The 20,856-nt window shown below is 49.8% G+C and overlaps 1 protein-coding gene across 9 annotated transcripts in view; it reads left to right on the top strand.

Annotated features, from left to right (window-relative positions):
* Positions 1-20,856, top strand: part of Syt6 (synaptotagmin 6) — a 57,028-nt gene that overhangs the window by 22,875 nt on the left and 13,297 nt on the right. For all 9 annotated transcript variants that reach the window (XR_002476331.2, XR_002476332.2, XM_021634196.2 and 6 more), the window contains exon 4: positions 19,866-19,986. Coding sequence is in view for 7 of the 9 variants with exons in the window: in XM_021634196.2 (XP_021489871.2) it covers positions 19,866-19,986 (121 nt within the window). In the remaining 2 variants the exon portion in view is untranslated. The remainder of the gene's footprint in view (positions 1-19,865; positions 19,987-20,856) is intronic.

The following is a 20,856-nucleotide window of genomic DNA, read 5'->3' as shown; positions in this document are numbered from 1 at the left end:
AACAATATAGGAAAGTGTGCTCTCTGCAGCAGCCAGCCCCCAATCGACCCCTCGGTCCCTCAGATACCGTGACCATCTGATTCTCATTCACCGCCTCAGCTGCCCTCTCTAACCACACTTCCCTCTCACATCTGCATTGACATCTACTTGTTCTTCATGAATATTTCATTTCTTCCTTTCTAGACAAAGTCCCTAAGGTCTTGAGGGTCTTTCTATGGCTGTATCAACACTCAGGATGGAGTGAAATCCACTTGGCTTTGGGATGAAGGCCAGTTGCTGGGACCAGAGGACCAGGCCTGATGTTAAGACCCTTAGCCTTCTCTGGTCAGCAAAGGCCTTTAGCCTTTCCCTTAGTTTTCTTGGCCTGAGAGATACTGACTTACCTCAGAGGATGTCCGTGTCTGTTGTTCTTTCCCACTCGTGTCTGAACTTGACATAGCCTACACATCACCAGTAGGTGACTTTGAGCGTGGTTTCTAAGAACTATTGTATAGTCAACTCAGAACATGTGGACAGAGGGTGTGGAGGTGAGCTCGGGAAAAGTGAGAGGACGGACCAAGAAGACCAGAGACATAGGGGAAACCCAAAGAAGGGTTGGGGTCTACACCTGGGCCGTTGCAAAGACAGGACATGTATTGGTAACCAGGATCAGAGAGAAACCTAAAAGGGCCAACGTAGGAGACCCTGGGGCTGGGCAAGGATTGCTGCTCCAGCTGCCTTGGAACCCTGGAAGGCCTCCATGAGCTCTGTCCGTGCCTCTGGAAGGCTCTGTCTCACTGGAATAATGGAGGTTACCTGTGTGGAGAGAAGATGTCCTTCCCCCACCTGCAACAGACTGGCCAGGGGCTCCATCCTCTCTCCCAGGGCCTGTGGTTGACTCATCTTGGTGACACATTGGACTTTGCCACCTTCGGAGGAGGAAAATAGCCCTGTGGTGTGTCATGACAATGCAAGGTACATTTCTGGAGAAGTCAGGGACGGGGCTGGCTTTGTGACTTGAGACACCCACTTGGAAATGCCACCCCCACACCGTGAGCAGCAGTCGCCAGCTGAGTCACTCCCGAGGGCCCTGTGAGGAGAGCAACACTGGAAAGCAACCTGCCCAGCCCGCCATGGATCAACACGTTCTGTTAGCTGCGGAGAGGCAGCTGGCAAGCAGCAGAGTGTAGGGAAGGACCCGGAGGCCACCATGGATGTGGAACCCTCTGCAGCCAGCCGGCTGAGGCAGGACAGGCTGTAGCAGCCTCCTGCGGGAGGAGGTTAGGGCTCGGTGTGGCTTTTAGAGGGAAATTATGAAGACCAAATTTTCTTCCTGTTTTCTGGTGTTTTGGGGTAGGTTTGAGCTAGGCCAGGAAAGGCAGGCTGTAACTGCCTTTATAATTCAGTCTTGCTGACAAGGCTATTCTCTCCCTCCCCCACTTTCTTTTTCATTCCCTCCTCCTCCTCCCCCATCTAAGGCTGGGCAGACACCCAGCTCTCTTCAGGGAATGAGTGTACCCTAAGGAAAAATATTCCAACCTGACTTGAACGTTTTGTTTTGTTTTAAACTCTGTTTCCATTTGCATGAAATAGGAAAGGAGAGTAAACATGGACACACAAACACACACACACATCCCTAGGGAATCTATGAGAGAGCCTTACTTCCGAGTCTAGCCCACTTCACTCTCTCCCTCCAGGGGACTCCCACCACCCCCAGAGAGGGCTGCTTATGTTCTTGTAATTCAGCACATTTGGAAGAAGAGAATTTCTGTGGGACATTGTGTCCTGGGAAATGGGCATCTTATTAATAGCCAGGAGTGTGGTCCTAGGCCTCACACTGCATCCTCGTAGGGTTGGGTCTCACAAGTGCAGTCAAAGGAGGATAAAGATTCCTCTTCCCCTCTCTGAGCCGTAGGGTGCTGACAAGGGAGGACATAGTCAGGATTTACGAGATTGGGAAGGATTTTGGCGTGGGGGTAGACCCAGCGCCAGCCCCTAAAGAACCTTTGGTGAGCATGACTCAGAGCCTGCCGTGCAGGGCCCCAAGCTGAGCTTGCTGGTGTGGCCTCCAACAAATAGCATCCTCTGTTCCCTCAGTATCCAGATGTGGAGAACAACCACTGCCGCAGGCCTGAGATGAGAGCAAAGGAGAGCACGGTGGGGAAGGAGAGGTGCTTCCCAGGTTACAGCCACGGTTCGCCGCGCCTGAATCTAACAACAATGACCCCTCATGTGTTTATCAAGAACTTTCCAAGTACATCACCTCATTTCACCTTCTCAATTCAGTAAGAAATCTATTTTATAGATGAGAAGAGCTGGGGGATTCCCTAGAGTCCCATAGCTTTAAAGCCGTGGAGCAGAGAGGCAAAATTGAGATCAGTTTCTCATTTATTTATTCATTCATTCATAAAGTCCTACTCAATAGCCCAGGCTGGCCTGGTTCTCACTGTATTATTCAGGTTGGCGTGAAACTTGCAGCGATCCTCCTGCCTCAGCCCCATAAGTGCTGTGATTGTAGCTGAATGGTTTAAGGGCTATAAAACTAATTTTTTTTTTTTTAAATCTTCCTCTGGCTCAAGGTAAATGGCTATATACTTATTTTAGATATTTTGGACAGAAAGAAAAAAGACAAAGAAGGAAAGAGACAGGATAGGAAGGGGGAGAAAGAAGAAAGTAGACAATGTTTTCACAAACTCCCCTGTTGCTGAAATGTCATGTGAACACAGTAGAGTCCTGTGGATGCTCTCAAATATGCTCTAGAAGAAGGTCCAGGCCTGTGAGGCTGATGCATCGGCTGAGTGAGGCCTAGAAGTTTCTAGAATTAAGTAATTCTGAAAAAAAAAAAAAAATGCTGGAAAGAGGGACTAGAAAGATACCTCTGTAGTTAAGGACATTTGCTGCTCTTCAGAGAACTGGAGCTCAGTTCCGAGCACCCAAGTCAGGCAGCTCTCAACCACCTGTAACTCTTGCTCCAGGGGATCTGACACCCTCTCCGAGGCTCTGCAGGCACATGACATATATACATACGCATGCATGTACATTTAAGAAAGCCCGAGGGGTAGGAACAAGGTACTATGAAGAGCAGCAGAAAAAAAGTGGGTGGGTGTGCAGGCTCAGAAATGGGGCAGTTAGGCCAGGCTGGGGGCCCCTGTAGGCCACGGCTACTGTTCCCCTGGAATCAGAATTCTGAAATGTTAGGCCATCGGTCGGTCTCCTCTTACCAGGTGATAGGGCTGAAGCCCTCCCAAAGTCTACATCCTCGCAAGGAACCATCTTCAGCCGGATAGCTTCTTAGCGGGCAGAGCCTCCGCTGAACGCTGCCTGGGGGATGGGTGGCTTGAGTCTGCCTTTGAGCTTCTTTGCAGCATGCATCTCTGGGGATCGGCTCAGTGACACAGCTCTGGAACCCAAGCAGCCAGCATTGCCTCCCCTTGCCAAGCTGGGTCAGACTGTGATGTAGAATCTCCAGGAAAAGGGGTCCCACCTTGATCTCAGTAACAACAAGCTAATAGGACAACCGTGTGTTGCTAAATTTACAACACCTTTTTACCTGTGTTGTTTCATTGAATCCTCAGCAAATTTTTGTACAAGGCATTATTCCCAGTTCTGCAGATAGAGACAATTAAGCAGAGAGAGACTTGAGTTGTCTGAGCATGCAGGGCAATAAGAACTTTCATTTATTTTCTTGTCACCTTGTAGCTAGCGCCCAAGACAATAGCAAGATTAAAAGTGTGCTTAAAACCTCATGCAACAGTAGCAAATAGATAAAGGAAAAAATGGCAGATGGAATCCTGCCCGGACCTCCAGACAGCAGGCATGCCCTGCCTCCAGATACTGCTGAGTTGGGGACCTCACATTTCACTTGAAGCATCCGGCAGCTAAAGCAGAGAGGGAAACATGAGCATGGAACTCAGCATCCATTAAGTAAAATAAACCAGAGGCTAGGGGGAAAAATAGTTCTAGAATGGGAGGCACAAGGGAAAACAACACATCAGCATGTTCAGAGCTCAGTTTTTGAATTCTGAAACTTTGCTCATCTTATTGAGGCTCAGTTTGTTCGTCTGTAAAGTGGGAGTAACCACAGCCTCCAATTAGCAAAGTTTCAGGCAAAAGGACCATGACAAGGCCAGGCTCTGCCAAGGCTAGCCTCATCAGCCAGGATTGCACGGAGAGACCCAGCTTAAACACAAAACAGACAGACAGAAAAATTTTCATTTATTTGTCACAACAAATTTATGAGCTGGGTTTGGGAAAAGCAGTTTAAATTTAGTGTCATTGTCATAAGTGTGTGTGGACTACATGTGTCATGCACATGAGGGTCAGAGGCATGACTTCATTGGGTTGGTTCTAGTCTTCCAGCTTTACGTGTTCCTTAGGTTGTCAGGCTGGTGTGGCAAGGGCTTTACCCACTGAGCCATCTTGTCAGCTCAGGTGAGCTAGGTTTTAAAACTTGGTACAGACCAAGCTGGCCTTGGTCTCGATCTCCTATCCTCAGCCTCCTCAAGTGCTGGGATTAATGGGTCCCTAGACAACATGCACCTTGCAAATGAGTTTATTGTAAAGAGAATTTTTTTTTAATGAGTCCGTGGAGTTGGTTGAGATTCCAGAAGCTATGGGCTTCAGATAACATGTGGAATGAACAGTAACTGTCATTGAAAACCTTACAGTGAACCAGGCTGGTTTGGCATAAGGCTTAAAGAGAAGGCACTTGGGTCGGGGCTGCCTGGATTGGAGCTGCACCTCCATAAGATGAGTTAAGCAGGCTAGTTAACTCGCCATCTGTTTGTTTGCTCTTCTGGAAGTTATATGGGTAAGGAGGGCCTCTGAGAAGCCACGCTGGATGTGGCAGAAGAGAACCCACACTGGACTCCTTGCAGCCTGCATGGAGCAAGTGTCAGGTAAACAGTGGCAATGAGCAGTGTCTTCTCTAACTTATGGGCCATCTCCCTTTTGTGTCTAAGGCAGGCAGGCCCTGGAACCCAAGGTGCTCAGCTCTCCCCTGGGAAGCCCTGAGCCCTGGCCTTGCACTGACGAATGTGAGATGGGACTAGAAAAATGAGCAGAGAGTTTGCAGTATGGGATGTCCACTTAGCCTCACATCAGCTGGGCTGTGTGACCCTTCAAAGCCTTCTCCTGCCTGATGTGTGAGCGGAGAAGGAGTCTCTGTCATCACCAGGAACCTGGCACTCCCAACACTGACTACCACAGACAAGTTTTTACGCTGAATCTACAAGGTGTAGAAGAGCTGAGCTCGCCACACAGTCTTTAGAGAGGGTTGGTGAGGCAGATCCAGTTGTCACCCTCAGGAACAAAAGCAGCCTGGAATAGAGCAAAATCCAGGGTGTGGTCACAGATTCATAGAACCACCCCAGTTCCAGGAACAGATGATTTCCTGTTACCGGGCTTTGAAAGAATGGACTCGGGTCTGCCTGGAACCGATTAATTCCACCCCTGTTTGAACCCAGAGGAAGATTCACCTCAGTGGACACTGACAGGAGATGGCTGGGTGGCTAGAGAGGCAGATGTGAGAGGGGAAGTCAGAGAGGCGAAAGAGGACATGCTGGTGGTTATGTGGGAGGCTAGGAAACGCTGGGTCTGACTTAGGAAAGGAGCCCAGGCTGCCCCCAACAATGAACCCAGGAATAGCCAGCCTGAGGGCCAGGGCTGTGGCCCGCAGGACACCCTGCCTTGATGCCAGAAGGGGCTATTCCTGAGCCGATAGCTCAGTATTCCATGCCCCTTTGAGGCAGAGAAACTTCTTCTGAGAGCCAGAGAAAAGACCCGGAACCTTTTGAGGAACTCCGGCACCCCCAGCTGTAGCTCTGAGGCCTCATCTCTGGTAGGAGGAAAGCTGAGCCTTGAGAATTCTCATGGCTGCTCCCCTCCCCACCCGCATTTTCCTCCTAGCCTGAGCCTCATTCCCTCACCACTCTGCCACTGCACTCAGTGCCTGGAAAGAAGGAAATAACCATTTGTGTCACCTGCTCACCAGTGGGTGCCATTTACTGGCTCTGGCAGAACATGCGGCCTATAATTTTTGGAGGCGTTACAATAGTGGAGCTGATCTGGCATTTCATCATGTCCTCCTAGGCAGGCTCACAGGAGGAGGAAGGGAGGCCTTGGGCCTGCTTCAGAGCTAGCTCTCAATGAAGAGCCCTGTCCTTCCTCCGGTGTCTTCAGGATCCTGAGCCCTTTCCCTCTATCCTTATCCTCCACTTGCCCTGCCTTCTGACGGAGGGGTGACGAATTGTCAGAAAACAGCTCAGAGGTCGAAGAAGCCACCCGTAGCTAGCAGCTCCACAGCAGGAGTGAGGCCTAAAGTGTGACAGAATGACTGAAGAATCACATGCAGCATAGCATGAAAAGGGGCTGCAAGAGCACCCTTTCATCATCTGGCCGCAGAGTTCACGCCCTTTCATGGGGAAGGGGAGGTCAGCTGGCCCAGAGCTGTTTTACAGCCGGGAACAACAGCTTGCTGACCTGCCACACATCGCTTAGTCTTGCTAACATTTGCACATAATGCTTTGTTAGCACCGAGCTGAGATTTGAACCCAGACCCTTGTCTCTCAGTTTAATGTTTCTCCTAAGTTCATCCGTTGCTGGGGAACCTGAGCTAGAATTTGAAGCCTGGCCTGCAAGTCTCATTTGGTCTGATGGGTGAGGCTAAAAAACAGCACAGCGTTCCTGGGGCTGTAAGGCTAGTTACAACTTTAGGAGCCTGGGTCAGATGGTGGCCTACTTGCCATGCTAGGAACAGCCCCCTCTCCCCAAAGCAGCTGCTCCTTCCTCTCCCACGTGCTGACTCAGGCTTGCACAGGACACACCTGGCCCCTCAGCCCACAGGGCAGGCAGATGGAACAGCCAGCCGGGAGGACAGAGCCACCAGCTGAACTAACATGGCGGGAGAGCAGCAAGTTTACAAACCACACAGGTGGTTTGCCTGTGAGCAGCTGGCCAGGCCCGCCCTGAGGCTCTCCCATATGCTTGAGAATCAGGGGCCCGGAATACCTGCCCAATAGAAGGGCTACCTCAAGCATGACAGCAGCACCCATGGCCTACAGTCAGAGAGCTCCAGAGGGGTGACTTCTAAGTTATACCACTGGGAAGCAGAACCCCAAACCCTGTACGCATCTTCTCAGGGTGTTTGTTCCAACCCCCTTGTAGTGGACTCCCCATCCCTCAGAAGAAATAAAAGGCCAAGACCCCAGCTCCTCAACAAACCTCAAGTTGCAAGCTCTTTGTTTATACCTAATGCTGAGTGTAGGTCAAAGTCACTCAAGTGCTGGAAGATTTAAAAACCAAGAAAACAGGTTTGTTTTTTGTTTTGTTGGAGAAAAGTAGGTAGAGTAAACATGGATACAAGACCCAAGAGTTGTGGTGCATCCCAAAATCCCAGCACCTAGAAATTGGAGGCAGGGGGTTCAGAAACTTAGGGCCAGCCTCTACTCCTTAGTGAAGTCAAGGAATCCTGAGCTGCATGAGAAGAAATGGATACAGGCTTTAAAAAGCATAATGGTACAGTAGATGAAACAGTACACAGTAGCCAGGGAAAACGGGGCGTAAACACTGCTGGAAACACTGTCTAGGGCGCCAAGGTGATGATGGCTTCCTGAGCTTCGAGGTGTCAAACTGCTGGAAAAGGTGGGAATGAGTCTTTCCAGCTGAGACCGGAGGAGCTGATTACCTGTGCCTCGCTGCCTAGTGACACGTGGCTGGGATGGCCTCATTGTCGACGGTAGAGTTCACACTGTAAGGGGACAATCTCTGAGGATTTGACGCCTTCCACTCTCCCAAGAAGCCTGTGGGGATGGCACACTATGTCCTTGTCCCTCCTCAAGACCTAAGAAAGCCAACAAGAAGGCAGAGTCCAGCTCTGCGGGCTGTGGGGAGGCGACACTTGCTCAGCACTCCTTCACGGATGGGCTTCCTCGCCACGATAATGGTAGCTGCATGCCAACGGCTCCCGTGGAGAGGTCTGTACGGAGTGTACCAGGTCCTTCCTCACAGCTGCCGTGTGGCGGTACTCAGGGGTTCTGCCTGCTGCTAGAAGCTTTCCCCCGTCTTCCCTGGAAATGAGGCAGTGACAGGCCTTCAGAGTTAACACCTGAGGCCAAATCCAAATGGACCACTCAGGCCTTAGCAAGTTATTTAACTCCTCTGGTTCCCAAGACAAGATGCCTGTGAGAACAGGCTCCTCTGAGTGAAATGAACTGAATACATATTAATTTCTCGGCGTGGTCCCTAGTTGACGCTCCACAACTGTAAATTCTCTCTCTTTCATTACTTTGATTTTTGTCATTAAGAAGGGGGGCAGGTGTCAAAAGGAACTTGAAAAAACTTTAAAATGCTGGCCAGAAAGTCCTTACTCGGTTGGTTCCTCTAACTCAGTGGTTCTCAACTTGTGGGTCACACTCCCTTGGTACAGCATTAAATGACCCTTTTGCAGAGGCCACCTAAGGCCATTGGAAAACATAGATATTTACATTAAGATTCACAACCGTGGCAAAATTACAGTTATGAAGTAGCAAGGAAAATAATTTTATGGTTGCGGGGTCACCACAACATGAGGAACTGTATTAGAGGGTCACAGCACCAGGAAGGTTGAGGACCTCTGCTCGGACTAGCCGCAATGGCTGTCACTTTCCTGACATCCCTAGCTCTTGCTGGAACAGACTCCAGAGCCCTGCCCACTCATGACAGGCAGTTCTGATAAGCTCCAAGTGCTGTGGATGGTGTTCATCAAAGAAGTGCACCTGGGAATTATAATAATGATTAAATCATAAAGAATTAAGCATCATTACTTTTAAACCCACTAAGCTTGGGTGAACCATTTTCTGGCTAAAGATTAACTCCTCAGCATGCCTCATGGTGCCGACGGTGGTACAGAACAGGCTGTTCCACATGGGCCGGGACCAGCTGAGGCTTCAGTCAGCAGAGCTGTCCAAGCCCGACAGGGGAGAGGGTCGTCTAGGAGAATCGCTTCTGCTCGGCCTCGGCGTTCAGTGACTTGGGTTGCGTTGCACAGGGTCTGAAGCGGGACGACTTCGAAAGTTTGTCTCTCTCTCTCTCTCTCTTCCTCTACAAACCGAGGAAATACTTGCCAACAGTTTGTGCTCCTGGACCTTCTAGATCCCATTGTGGAATCAATCATCCCTTAAAACCTCATTTGTGTGTGCGTGTGTGTGTTATCTGCGTATGTGCATGTCATGGTACGTGTGTGAGGCCAGAGGATGACTTTGTGGAATTGTTTCTCCTGCTTTCCATCTTTGCTTGGGTCCAGGGATCAAACTCGGGTTATCAGGTTTATATAACAAGTGTCTTTCCCCGATGAACCATTTTGCCAGCCTAAGACCCCACCTCTTGGAAGTGGCCTTCACACAGAAATCATGCCAGTGTTGAGAAACACCTGCAGGGCTCTCCCCTGAGGCGTTCTCCTAGCCAGCACTCCTGAGGAGACAAGGGCCAAGGTGATACAAGTGGCTCTTCCAGCTCAACAACTCTATTTGCTTTGACTGTCCCTTGCTTGGAGACTGAATCCGGAGTTTTACATATGCTAGGCAAGTGCTCTACCACTGAGCTACATGGCCAGCCCACTTAACAACTATGCTTCCTGTCACCTTCTTAGCTAGTCAAGAGCATGGCAGTGTGGAATTGCTCAGTCGTGTGGCAAATACTTGGCAACATGTGCTATGTACCAGACACATACTCAGTGCTGGGAATACAGTGGTGAATAAAACATAGGGAGGGTCAGAACTATGTGGGGTGAACGAAATAGCTGGAGGGAAGAAGATAGCTAAAGGGCAGCCATTTTCTGGGGTTTACGTGAATCTAAGAGTGAGTGTCTCGTTCACTTTTGTGTGTGAACACCTCATCTGCCTCTCTGTTATCCTGGTAAGTCCATGTCCTTTTGGACCACACACCAGAAGGAGCAGAGTGTGCAAAGTCCTGAGGCAGCCCCGGGGCCTGGGAAGAGCTTGGAAATAGTCTGGGCCTGAAGTGTTAGCACCATTAATATTGGCCCTACCTGTCTTGATAAGAGTTGGGAGCATTTCTCCTGATACAAAGTGTTATTTATCTTTCTTATTGCCGTGACAAAACATCTGACAGAGACAAGAGAGGAATAATTTGAGCTCGTGGTTTGAGGGGATACCATCCATCCTGGCCTGGAATGCAGGTAGCAAGCTCTTCTGTGGTGGGGATAGAATGCAGCCCTGCTTGTTACACTGTGCCCACCCAGAGGGCCCGGGCTGGTTATAGCCTTCCCTGCTTGTGCGTTAACAGTGCACTTCCTTCAGCCCCCTCCTCCTAAATGTTTCACAAATTCCCTAAGGATTGCCTTCACCTGGGGGGTCACTCCCCATTCAAACCACAGCATGGGGGAAGCCATTGGAGGGTTAAGCAGGTGCAAGGGCAGTGGGAATAAAGGGAAGCAAGGAGGTCAGGCGGGCATGGGTAGACATGCCTGTAGCATGGGGAATGGAGAGAGGTGAGGGACTTGAGATTTGGAGGCAGAATTTGCTAAGCTTGGTAAAGAACTCAATGTAAAAAAAGAGAAGTGTGGTTCATGATAGTTTCTCGTTTCCGGCTGGAGCGCTGAGGCAGATGAAAGAGACACTTACCAATAAGGAGAAAACAGAAAAAAAAATGTAAATGAAAGTTAGAAAGCTCAACCTTGAGCACTGTGAATTCTGAGGTTTCGACCCCCAAAGAGGCCTTGATCTACAGGTTGAGAACCACTGTTTTAGAGCCTAGGAGTGATCCCTGGAGGACTCACAAACCCAGGATTTATGACTAGAGTGATAGGCACTCATAGTGATAGCGTCATGATGCCTGAGGGGAGGGGACTCCCCAGGCCTGAGGAATGATGAGAACCCAGTGGGCAGAGGCAGGGTCTCTAGGAAGAGCCACAGAGGAGCTGGGCAGGAATAATCCATACAATAGGAAGGGGGGGGCAGAGGAGGTTCAGCAAGACCAAGAGGTTCTGCAGTGAGAGAAACAGGAGGTTGGTAAAGAAACCATCAGGGCGCCCCGCCCTAGATCTCCAAAGAGACCCGGGAGTCAGAGAAGCTGACAAGCAGAAGCGGACAAGCGTGCACTTTCGTCTCAGACCAGAGCTCTGTCTACTTACCACCTCAGGGCAACTCTGAAGAAACATTGCCCACCTGCCCTAGGGGACTGTCTGCTGGGACCAGAGCAATTGTTCTCCTGCAGGGAGACCCTGTCACCACAGCCCAGTGAGGGAAAGAGAGCTGAGATCACTCACTGCCGAGACGCCACCTTCCTCCCTGGGAAAACTGACAGCCACCTGGCAGGATAACTTGCAGGCAAGAAATGAAGACAGATTCTCTTCATTAGCATCACTAATTTGCCATTTACTCCTCCCTACCACCCCCATATGTCATTAATGAAAAAACCAGTAGCAAGAGCAGATCTTGCTCTTGGAGGGGAAGCCCCCAACCTGGCCTCTCTTGGACAAATCATCTTCCTGGCTTTCCCAGGCCTTGCCTCCATTTCTTCCAGAACTTCCCCGAACTGTGCTATCCTCAAGCCCCCTTCCTCCCATGCTCAGTGTCCCCTCTCCCATCTCCACCTACCTTCTGGAAGTCATTAGGAAGAGAGCTGCCTTCCCAGCATGTGTGGAACTCTGAACCTCTTGCCAATGGGAAGTTCAAAAGAGAGGCTGAGGAAGTTTCCTAGGTGTCCCCCAAGATGTCCAGATACTCAAATATTTGCCACCCGCTGATGTGTTTTAGTCTCTCAGTGGGTCCCCTAAGATCAAGCGCAGCTTGGGTGACCTCACTCTTGCTCCTTGTATCTCTGCTCCCCATGAGTCATGGGCTCCCCTACAGCCACCCCAAGCTCTTGGCATCCATATTGAAGCAGAGGCGAGAGTACTGAGTTCCTTTAAGGCACCTCTGTTCTAACTGATCATTTATTCATAACACTGCAAGGGCTCTGGGGCAGAGAAGCTCCTGTGAGAGAAAAGCAGGCAGGGAACTCTGAACAAACAGAACCTGCCCCAACACCCAGCCGGAAGCAGCGAGCAAGCAGAGCCTGCAACACAGCAGAACAGCCCATCTCTCCACCTCTGCTTTCTTGTTGCAGCCCTGGAAACCTAGGCCAGAGGGACACAGAAAATCAACCATCCCCCAGGCCTGGTGCTCACAGCAGGCAGCCCCAGTTGTCACCCTGAGAAAGAGTTCCCACCTCCTTGGTTCGCTCTCTCTCAGCAGGAAGCCAAGCCAGCCATGCGGGTGTGGGGCGTTTTAGGTGCCACTCTCTTCCCTCTACACCAGCCCCGTCATCCAGCGGGCCACTAGGTCCTATTGCTTTTATCTTAGAGCGAAGCCCGCCTCTTCATTATGGCATGTGCCACACTTGTCTCTAGGGTCATGGGAACCTACCCTCAAACAAGGCCAGGCGGTCACAGAAGGTGACCCAAGAGGAGGTCACAGGACAGCTGGTCTGGGAGGACCAGTGTTATCCGGGATGACAATAAGAAGCAATGAGTCTTCATTTTAGGCAATGGAAAGAACAGGGTGATGATATTGAGGCACAGAAGATTTGAGGAAAGTTTGAGGAGGGGGAGAGAATTGAGGCAATTTGGTCCAGTTGCTATAAGTGTGGGCTCGCTAGCTTGAGTTCACAACCTAGCTCTGTCACTGAGAACTGTGTCCTGGGTCCACTTGTATCACCTCTGACTTCAGTGTGCCCACATAGGAAACAGGTGTGCTCATTACAAACTTGGCAGCATCTGGAACCATCAGGAGGCAAGGCACCAGGCACACCTGTGAAGGATTATTTAGCTTTTTCCTCTGGGAATGCCTGGGAAGGGGCTGTCTTGATAGAGTTGATTGCTATAGGAAGACACACGTCGTAGCTGTGGGTGGGGCCCTTTCCTGGACATGGATCCTGGGTGGCATAAAGTGAAGAAAGCAAGCTGAGAGCTGGCATGCACACACTGCTCTTTCCTTCTCTCCCGAGGACGCACTGTGACCAGCTGCCTCAGGACCCTCAAGCCACGACGAGTTATAACCTTGAACTGTGAGCCCGAGTTGCCATTTCTCCCTTAAGTTGCTTTGCTAGGGTCTCTCATTATGGCAACAGAACGAGTAACTCAGATGGGGAGGGAGGAATGCCAGCAGTGCCCATCTCATGAGGCTTTTGTGCGACTGTGGATGGAGCTTGATGGACATAGGCACCCAGGATGGGATGGTTCTCTATAAAGGTTTAGTTCTCTATAAAGTTTTCAGTTTTGTGGCCGGGTGTAGGGCAACTGGGAGAAAATGGTGGAAGGTGAGTCAGGACCAGCTCAGGATTCTGTGAACATGTGGTCTTCACACTGACCCATAGAAGCTTCGAGGAGGTCACGGGAGGCTGAGGGTGGAGGTTCTGGACCCCCTGTCAGAGCCACTGTCCATCTGTTGTGGGTATTCGGGCTTCTGGATAACACTGCACATGAAAAAGAGGTTGCCCAGCTACACAGGAACCGTGAAGTGGGGAATCATTGAGGAGTTTTGAGTAAGAGAAGAACATTCTTGGTTCCAGAGAGGACAGATCTGATGGGTGGGCAGAGGGGGTGGTGAGGAAGCCCTAGAGATACTATGGCTCAGAGCTAAGACAGTACCATTGGGAGGGGGAACATTTCAGGGTCTAGGGTCACCTAGAGAAGTCAACACAGGTCCTGCATGACCATGTGGGAATCTAGGGTCACTCTCTCTTTTTATGCCTCACATTCTTTCCCCACCTTCTGAGATTCACCCCCACCTCCTTCTGCTCCTCCAGGGACTCTGCTTTTCATAGGGGATGATACCTGAAGACTATCGAGGCTTCCTCCATCTCTCCAGAGCCTCCCCCAGCCTCTTCCTCCTTCCTCGTTATGCCCAGGGCAAAGCCGCAGCCCCTTCTCTGGGCACCAGGCCCATAAGCTCCTGGCCTGCTGCCCTTTTACTGAGTGCTCTCCTTCTGCTCTTGGCTGCCATCTCCTCCTTAGCTTTGAAAGCTACTGTGTCTGTTACAACCTTTCTCTGCCCTCTATAGTGTTGCTGGCTCCCTCATGCCCTGGGGTACATCAGGCTTCATCTAGCTTTGCCTCCATCCCCTACAATACAATTACCCAGAGGGATTTAGTTTTGACTTACCATCACACCATCTCACTCCCTACCTGACCCCCACAAACACACATCTCGTATCTGTAAGATGAATAGAGACCCACGTAGGAATGGTCTATGTTGTGGTGTCTGGGGAGAAGGCAACAGCAAGGAGTGAGTTGGGAACAGAAGAAATGGATGTAGAGTCTCTTATCACCTGAAGAATCAAGGGCAAAGTCTCTGTGTAGGCCAGGAGGCACACAGGGATGGGCCCCGCTCCTGTTCCCACCTTATCTGGGCTACTATCTATCTCCATCCTTTCCCTCGCCACACCCTCTGGCCTTACAGAACTTCTGATGTCCCACCGTGTCATCACGCACTGCAGATCCACATGCCTGGAGGGTCTTGCTTGCTTCCGTCTGCTAACAGGTTCCTAGAGCATACCAATCATCAGCCCCTCGGTGGAAGCCTGACCTGAAACTTCTGCCTGGGTTTACCGCTCTTTCTGCTCTCCCACATCTGGTCCACAGCTCTGTTATTGTGCCTATATTATTACACAAACCAGCATGGACTGCCTTCCTCTCCTCTCTCTCTGTCTGGGGAACATGAAGTTTCTATAAAAGTAATAATTACAACAGCGAATCCATACTGAGAGCACTTACTCAGTGCTGAACACTAAGCCAAGCACATTGCATGAATCACCTTATTTAATCTTTTCAATAACCCTAGGAGGTAGGTTGGATATTAGCCCCAAGTCTACGAAAAGTTGCGTAAGTTGTATTACTCATGAATCAGAGTTAGAACTTGGTCCCAGAGCTTCCTGATCCAAAATCCATATTCTTATCTATTATCCATCAGGCCCTGGGCTAGACATGAAAGGTGAAATGATAAGTGAAGCCAGATCCTGTTTCTACTCTCAAAGGGCCTACAGTGGTGAGAAACACAAGCATCCATCATAGCATCCCCAAATTAATGTTCAAGTTCTGCATTGTGACCAACGGGCTGAAGAGAAAGACACGGACACCAGGGGACTTAGCCTGGCTTAGACAGGGTCCCATCTCCATATCTCATTCATGTGTGTATGTCAGCCCTAAACCTCAGGCCTCAGAAGCCTCACTGCACGCTTCATTACCCATCAGAGCCAATTTGGCTTCCATCCTCCCTTCCCCTTGGCCCAAAGTAACTTAACAGCACTTCCTGGCCAGTGTCTCCAAGAGCCTTTTAGGTCTCCCGTGGCTCTCCTGAAAGTATAGAAGATGCCTCTCTGCTGATGATGAGAGATTCAGACAAGCTACTTAATGACTAAGAGAATAGAAGTGTTCTCTAAGAGACGGGGAGGCATCATTCTTGCTTTGCTCAGCCTGGATTCCCCAGGTGGACTCGGGCGCTGACGCCATTCCTTGCCTGTTTAGGAAGCAGCGTGGTTAGCCCTGGAGAAGAGCAGAACATTTGGGAGGCTGTGAGGGCTGAAGAACTGAGAGCATTTGGACTGTAAACCGCTAGGTTCCTTGAGGTTGGCAGTCGACAATAGCTCAGCATCCTTGGACCATCTCAGCAGTTGATGGTTGATAGGTTAGATTCTCTAACATGAACTCTTAGGTCTTGTGGCTTGCAGGATAGATCATCGGATACCAACCTTTCATTTCACAAGTGAGAGTTCAGAGATATAAAATGACTTGTTCAAGGTCTCATGGCTAATAAACGACAGAGGGTCTAAAAGTTTAGATCTCTTGGTTTGTGGTTCACTGTTCTTTCTTCCCTGGTCAGCACACTATAGGATTTATTATCATCTTCATTATCATCATGATCACCACCACCACCATCATCATCATCACTTACTATGTCTAGGGCTATATTAAGTGCATCAAGGAGTAAGAAATGTTTTCATGATCTGTGGCAGGTTGTCACTGTGGAGCCTATGAAAGCAACATTACAATGCCTCAGAATCTTGCTGTCCAGGCACCCCGGACCCTGAAGCCTGAAGCATGCTGTTATTATGGGCAGAAGCCAGTTTCTTCTCCTCTTCTGTGGGCAGGCCCATCTCCCTGCTTCAGCCAAAACGGCAAGCCAGCTGCTAGTGAGCTCAGACTAGCCTTATCAGCCCCTGGGTTGGTAGAGGAGGGCAAGGCTCATTTCTGCCACTTTGTGGACATCAGTGACCTCTCCCTCACTGAGCTCATTACTAGTCTGCCCTGCGGCAGCCTCTGACGTCAGGTGGAGATGGAAGCAGAAAGGCACCAGCTGGTCTGCAGCCCCTGTCACCCTGGTTTTTATTAAAGGGCAGAGTCTCAGTGAGGATAAAAGGCTGGCAAGGTATGTAGCAGTGGGTTGAAACCTGTGACAGAGGTCAAAGCAGAGAAGGGGCAGTGGCCCAGCTTCCCACCAGGGAGGGCGGCTCCGGCAGAGGCTGGCTGGCTGTTTACCTCCCACCTCAGTTTACTCAGAATTAACCTGCTTCGCTTCAGCAAATAACCCAGTCCTGTGTTGCCTGCCTGTGAAGTGGAACAATACCCCTCAGCCCACTAAATCACAACAGCCAGCTTGCCAGCAGGCCGGGGAGACCCAGACTGAAACAACAGGAGCCCCTGGAACTGGGCTTCGGCCCCAGACTCATTTCCTCTTTAAATCATGATGGAATCTGGGCCAGTTCCCGTTATTGTCTGGGCCATTAGTGGAGAGTGAATGTCACCGTTGGGGACAGGGCCTGTGGGCTCCATACTGTACCACAACCCAATACCCACATGCCTTCACAGTCCCCTAAGAAAGGACACCCCTGCAAACAGGGGGCCCTTTGGGCCAGTGCTCCCCTGAGGGAACCCTCCTTGAGAGCTATTCACAGAGATGGATTCCTGTAGCCCATCACCCAGTTCATCAACAAACCATCTCTGACTCCCTGAAAGGAGCCGCTGATGAAGGAGCCACCCTGCTATGGTAGCGCGGCAATGATGGGGACCTGGCGACAGCCGCCTTTGTTAGCAGAGCCTGTTAGAGGGGCTTCCAGAAGTCCTCCCGTGGCCCTGCCTTGCTCATGACATGGATACAGAGAATCCTTCCTGCCAGCATTCTTTTGGCTGAAATTACTTCTTGCAGGCATCTGCAGGTCCTCGTGTGTGCTGTCTGCTCTCTCAAAGCATACATGTCTTGTAAGGCAAGGATCCCACACCACAAGGGCCTATTGTCAGTTAGTACACGATAGGGGAGGGCACAATGGAGGAAGAGAGTGACTTGGTGACTCTCATAAGCTATTCATTAGGTGCAGCATTGTCTAAGCAAGGGGAAGAGGGAGAAGGATTTCGGCAGAAGTAACTAAAGCTAGACAGGTTATGTGGAGCAGAGGCTGGCATACACAAGAGAAAAAGATGAGGAAGTAAGAAAGACCTCAATTGCTCAAGGCCCCCAGACAAACTAAGATGTAAAGTCTTGATTTAGAAGCTGAACTGGGGAAGAGCTGAAGGTGTCTAAGCAGGGACATTGACATATGAATGTCTGGCACTAAAGTACTTGCTAGTCATGCAACCTCCGGCAAGTCCTTAACTTCGGGAACATTCATTTCCTCCAGTGAGAGGCACGCATAATGGGGCATCCACCTTGCAGGGCTATGCTAAGGCCCACTGAGGGAAATCAGCAAAGGACTTAGGAGGCAAGCAAACAGCACATAGTGTTGCTCGTTACTGTATGTAGTAAGGGTGGAACCATTTCTGGAACTTTGGGTAGGGTCAGACTTAAAGTACTGTTAAGGGAAATAAGGAGAGAGAGACTTCTGCTTACATCTCGTCACTTCAGACAAAGATGGTACATTGTCCAGATGTGCCGTGACCTCACAGATGGAGCTCAGGCAAGGAAGGGGATGGTGATGTTCCCCCGGTGTCAGGGCAAAGGGCAGTTTCTGTGTCTTCCTCCCTTGATGAAGGGTCTAGGAAAACGGGAGACCATCTGATAAAGGTGGGAATTCTAGTGCCATCTTTGAACCGGTTATGCCCTAACAGACTATGCATGTTTTGTGGGTGTGGGGACTATATCCATTCAGCCCTGAAACATGCCTCCAGGAAGCACTCAGCAAATAAGAAATGGCCAACCCAGGATGGAGAGATGGCTCTGCGGTTCAGAGCACTTGTTCTTGCAGAGGACCTAGGTGATTCCCAGCACCAACATGGCAGCTCACAACCGCCTGTAACTCCAGTTCCAAAGGCTATGAAACCCTCTTCTGACCTTCACAGGCACTAGGCATACACATGCTACACATACGTACATGTAGGCAACACACACACACATAAAAATAAATAAATAAATAAATAAATAAATCTGGGGGAAAAAAAAGAGAAGAATGAACCAGCCAATGAACAAATGGGTGTAGTTGGGGAGTCCTTACCTGGCTAAAATTTCCTCAAGTATCACCACCCCCCTCCTCACAGTCATTTCTTAACCCCCTTCTCTGCCTGACCTTTTTCCCCCTTAATACTTTTGACTAACTTATTTGCCCTTAAAAAATTGTATACAGTATGTATGGCCCTAATAAAATGCAAGCTCTGTGAAGGTAGGGATTTTTGTCTCATTGTTCTTCATAAAATCAACACCTAGCACATAACAGATGTTCAATAAATATTTCTGGCTGAATAAATGGGCGGATGAATGAACAAGTAGAAGGCCCCATCTAGAATCAGAACCACTTCAAACTCTGACCTTCTCTTCTTTCTCCACCTCCTCCCCTGACTAACTTACCTCTGGGAGACAGTTCAGCATCTTTGAATTCTAAGCTGTCTACCCCCACTCCCTTTCAACAAGCAGGCACAGAAAGCAATCTGGCGAGGTGCTATGTCATACAACAGATGGACATGCTTGCCATTCTCTCTGGAAAGATTCTATGACTTTCTAGGAAGGGACATTCTCTGCTCTCTCAGAATCCTTCTGGGAATCCCTCGGCAGGATGATTCTGGGGTGGGAGAGTGTGCGTGGATTTCTGAAGGATCACCATATTTTAGGGAAGAAGACAGAGCAGATGTGAGGCGGGTCATAAAGCACAGGATAACCAGTGTACATCTGGCTGGTTGGCCGCATGGCCTCAGCATGGTATCAGTTCCCAGCACGTCTACTTCTAAACAGGAAGATAGTGCCTGGGGCCAAGGCAGCCGGGTGCTGAGAGACAAATAAGCTGAGAAACAGAGGAAAAAAGAGTTGCAGATGTCCTGGAAGAAGGATGATTCAGGGGCCGGAGCGTGTGTTCTGACCATGTGACTAGATAGGCAGGAAGTCAGAGGGTCAGTAACAGGACATAAAAGACACCAAAAGTCTGCAGCCAATGGCACACAGAGAGCTAGTATCCACAGCAGGGACAGATACAATAATAGTACCAGAATCTGATCAAAGGTGGGAAGGACGGGCTGGAGCTCAGTTGGCGGAATGCTTGCCCAGCAACTCATAAACTAGGTATGGTGATGCAAACTTGTAAGCCAGGCCAGCACTCAGAGGGTAGAAGCAGGAGAGTGAGAAGTTCAAGATCATCCTTAGCTGCAGAGCAAGTCTGAGGTCAGCCTTAAACTGGCCTCAAAATTTAAATGAAGAAGGATCAAGAAGAAGAAGGAGGAGCAGGAAAAGGAGAAGAAACAATAATGAAGAGGTGGTCACTTGAAGGGACATCACCGTAATTGCCTTTTGTTCCCAGGTACCAGACTAGACCAGTCTCTTGGGTTTTAAATACATTCACTACTGCAGTTCCAAACGCTTTGGGCTCCAGAGTTCCCCCACAGCCCTTACTTAGCAAACACTGCTCACCTGCTCTTTCATCTGCTTCTTTTGCAGGAAAGTGTGGACTTGGGAGAGATCATGTTCTCCCTCTGCTACCTGCCCACAGCGGGCAGGCTGACCCTCACAGTGATCAAGTGTCGCAATCTCAAGGCGATGGACATCACAGGCTACTCAGGTACCTCTCTTACCCCTGGGGGTTATCGTTTCGCCTCTCTGAAGTCCAAACAGTGGGATTTAGAGGAGAATTCGGGGAGAAAGGGCAAGAATTGCCACTGTTCTTGGGAGACAAACTGCCTGTATCTATGCCCACTCTGCCAGCCTCCTTCCTATGTAAAGCTGTGGTTTCTGTACTGAGGGTCTGCCTCTGTGTGGGCATAGATCTGCGATAGCCGGCTTGACTAAGGAAAAGATTCTTTGGCTTACAAGTTCAAAGGTTTCAGCCCACAGTCATTTGACCCTCCTGCTTTGGGCCTATGGTAGCACAATACATCATGGCAGCGACACCTGTTAGGAGCACCTGTTCCTTCATGTCAGCTAAGAGACAAAAAGAGAAGGAGTGGGGCCGAGGTCCTAATATCCCTTTCAAGGGCATGTCCACAGGAGCCTAGAGTTTCTGCCATGACTTTGCCACAGGACCGAGGCTTCCATATCCTTGAGGGACGTTGAAGATCTAAACTGTAGCAGTTTGTTTTGGTTAATTTAACGCTGGGCGCTGGTTGGATTCAGAATATCCACAGTGATCCATGAACTTGTAAGCATTGGGTAGATACTATTTTTATTAGTGTCTTTCTTAGCAGCAGCTGCCTTTCCAGTTCCTACAGAAGTTATCTGGAGTTGGAATGTCAGTCAGTGTCAGTCAGGCCTACTCAGGCCTAGGGCAACAGTCTGCAAACTCAGCCAAAGGAGTGAATGTGCTGGAAAGCAAAGCGTCTCTGTATTCGACTGTTTGTGGTTTTCTTGCAGAGCCCCTACACTGGCCTCAGCACAGCATAAAGGAAAAATCTAGTGCAGCTCCAGCCACGGGGAGATGCTTGTGTGAAGGCAG

This window comes from Meriones unguiculatus, chromosome 10 (assembly GCF_030254825.1).
Source record: "Meriones unguiculatus strain TT.TT164.6M chromosome 10, Bangor_MerUng_6.1, whole genome shotgun sequence".
Classification (NCBI taxonomy): domain Eukaryota; kingdom Metazoa; phylum Chordata; class Mammalia; order Rodentia; family Muridae; genus Meriones; species Meriones unguiculatus.
Note: the sequence above shows the minus strand (reverse complement) of the source record. Positions and strands in the feature narration are given on the sequence as shown.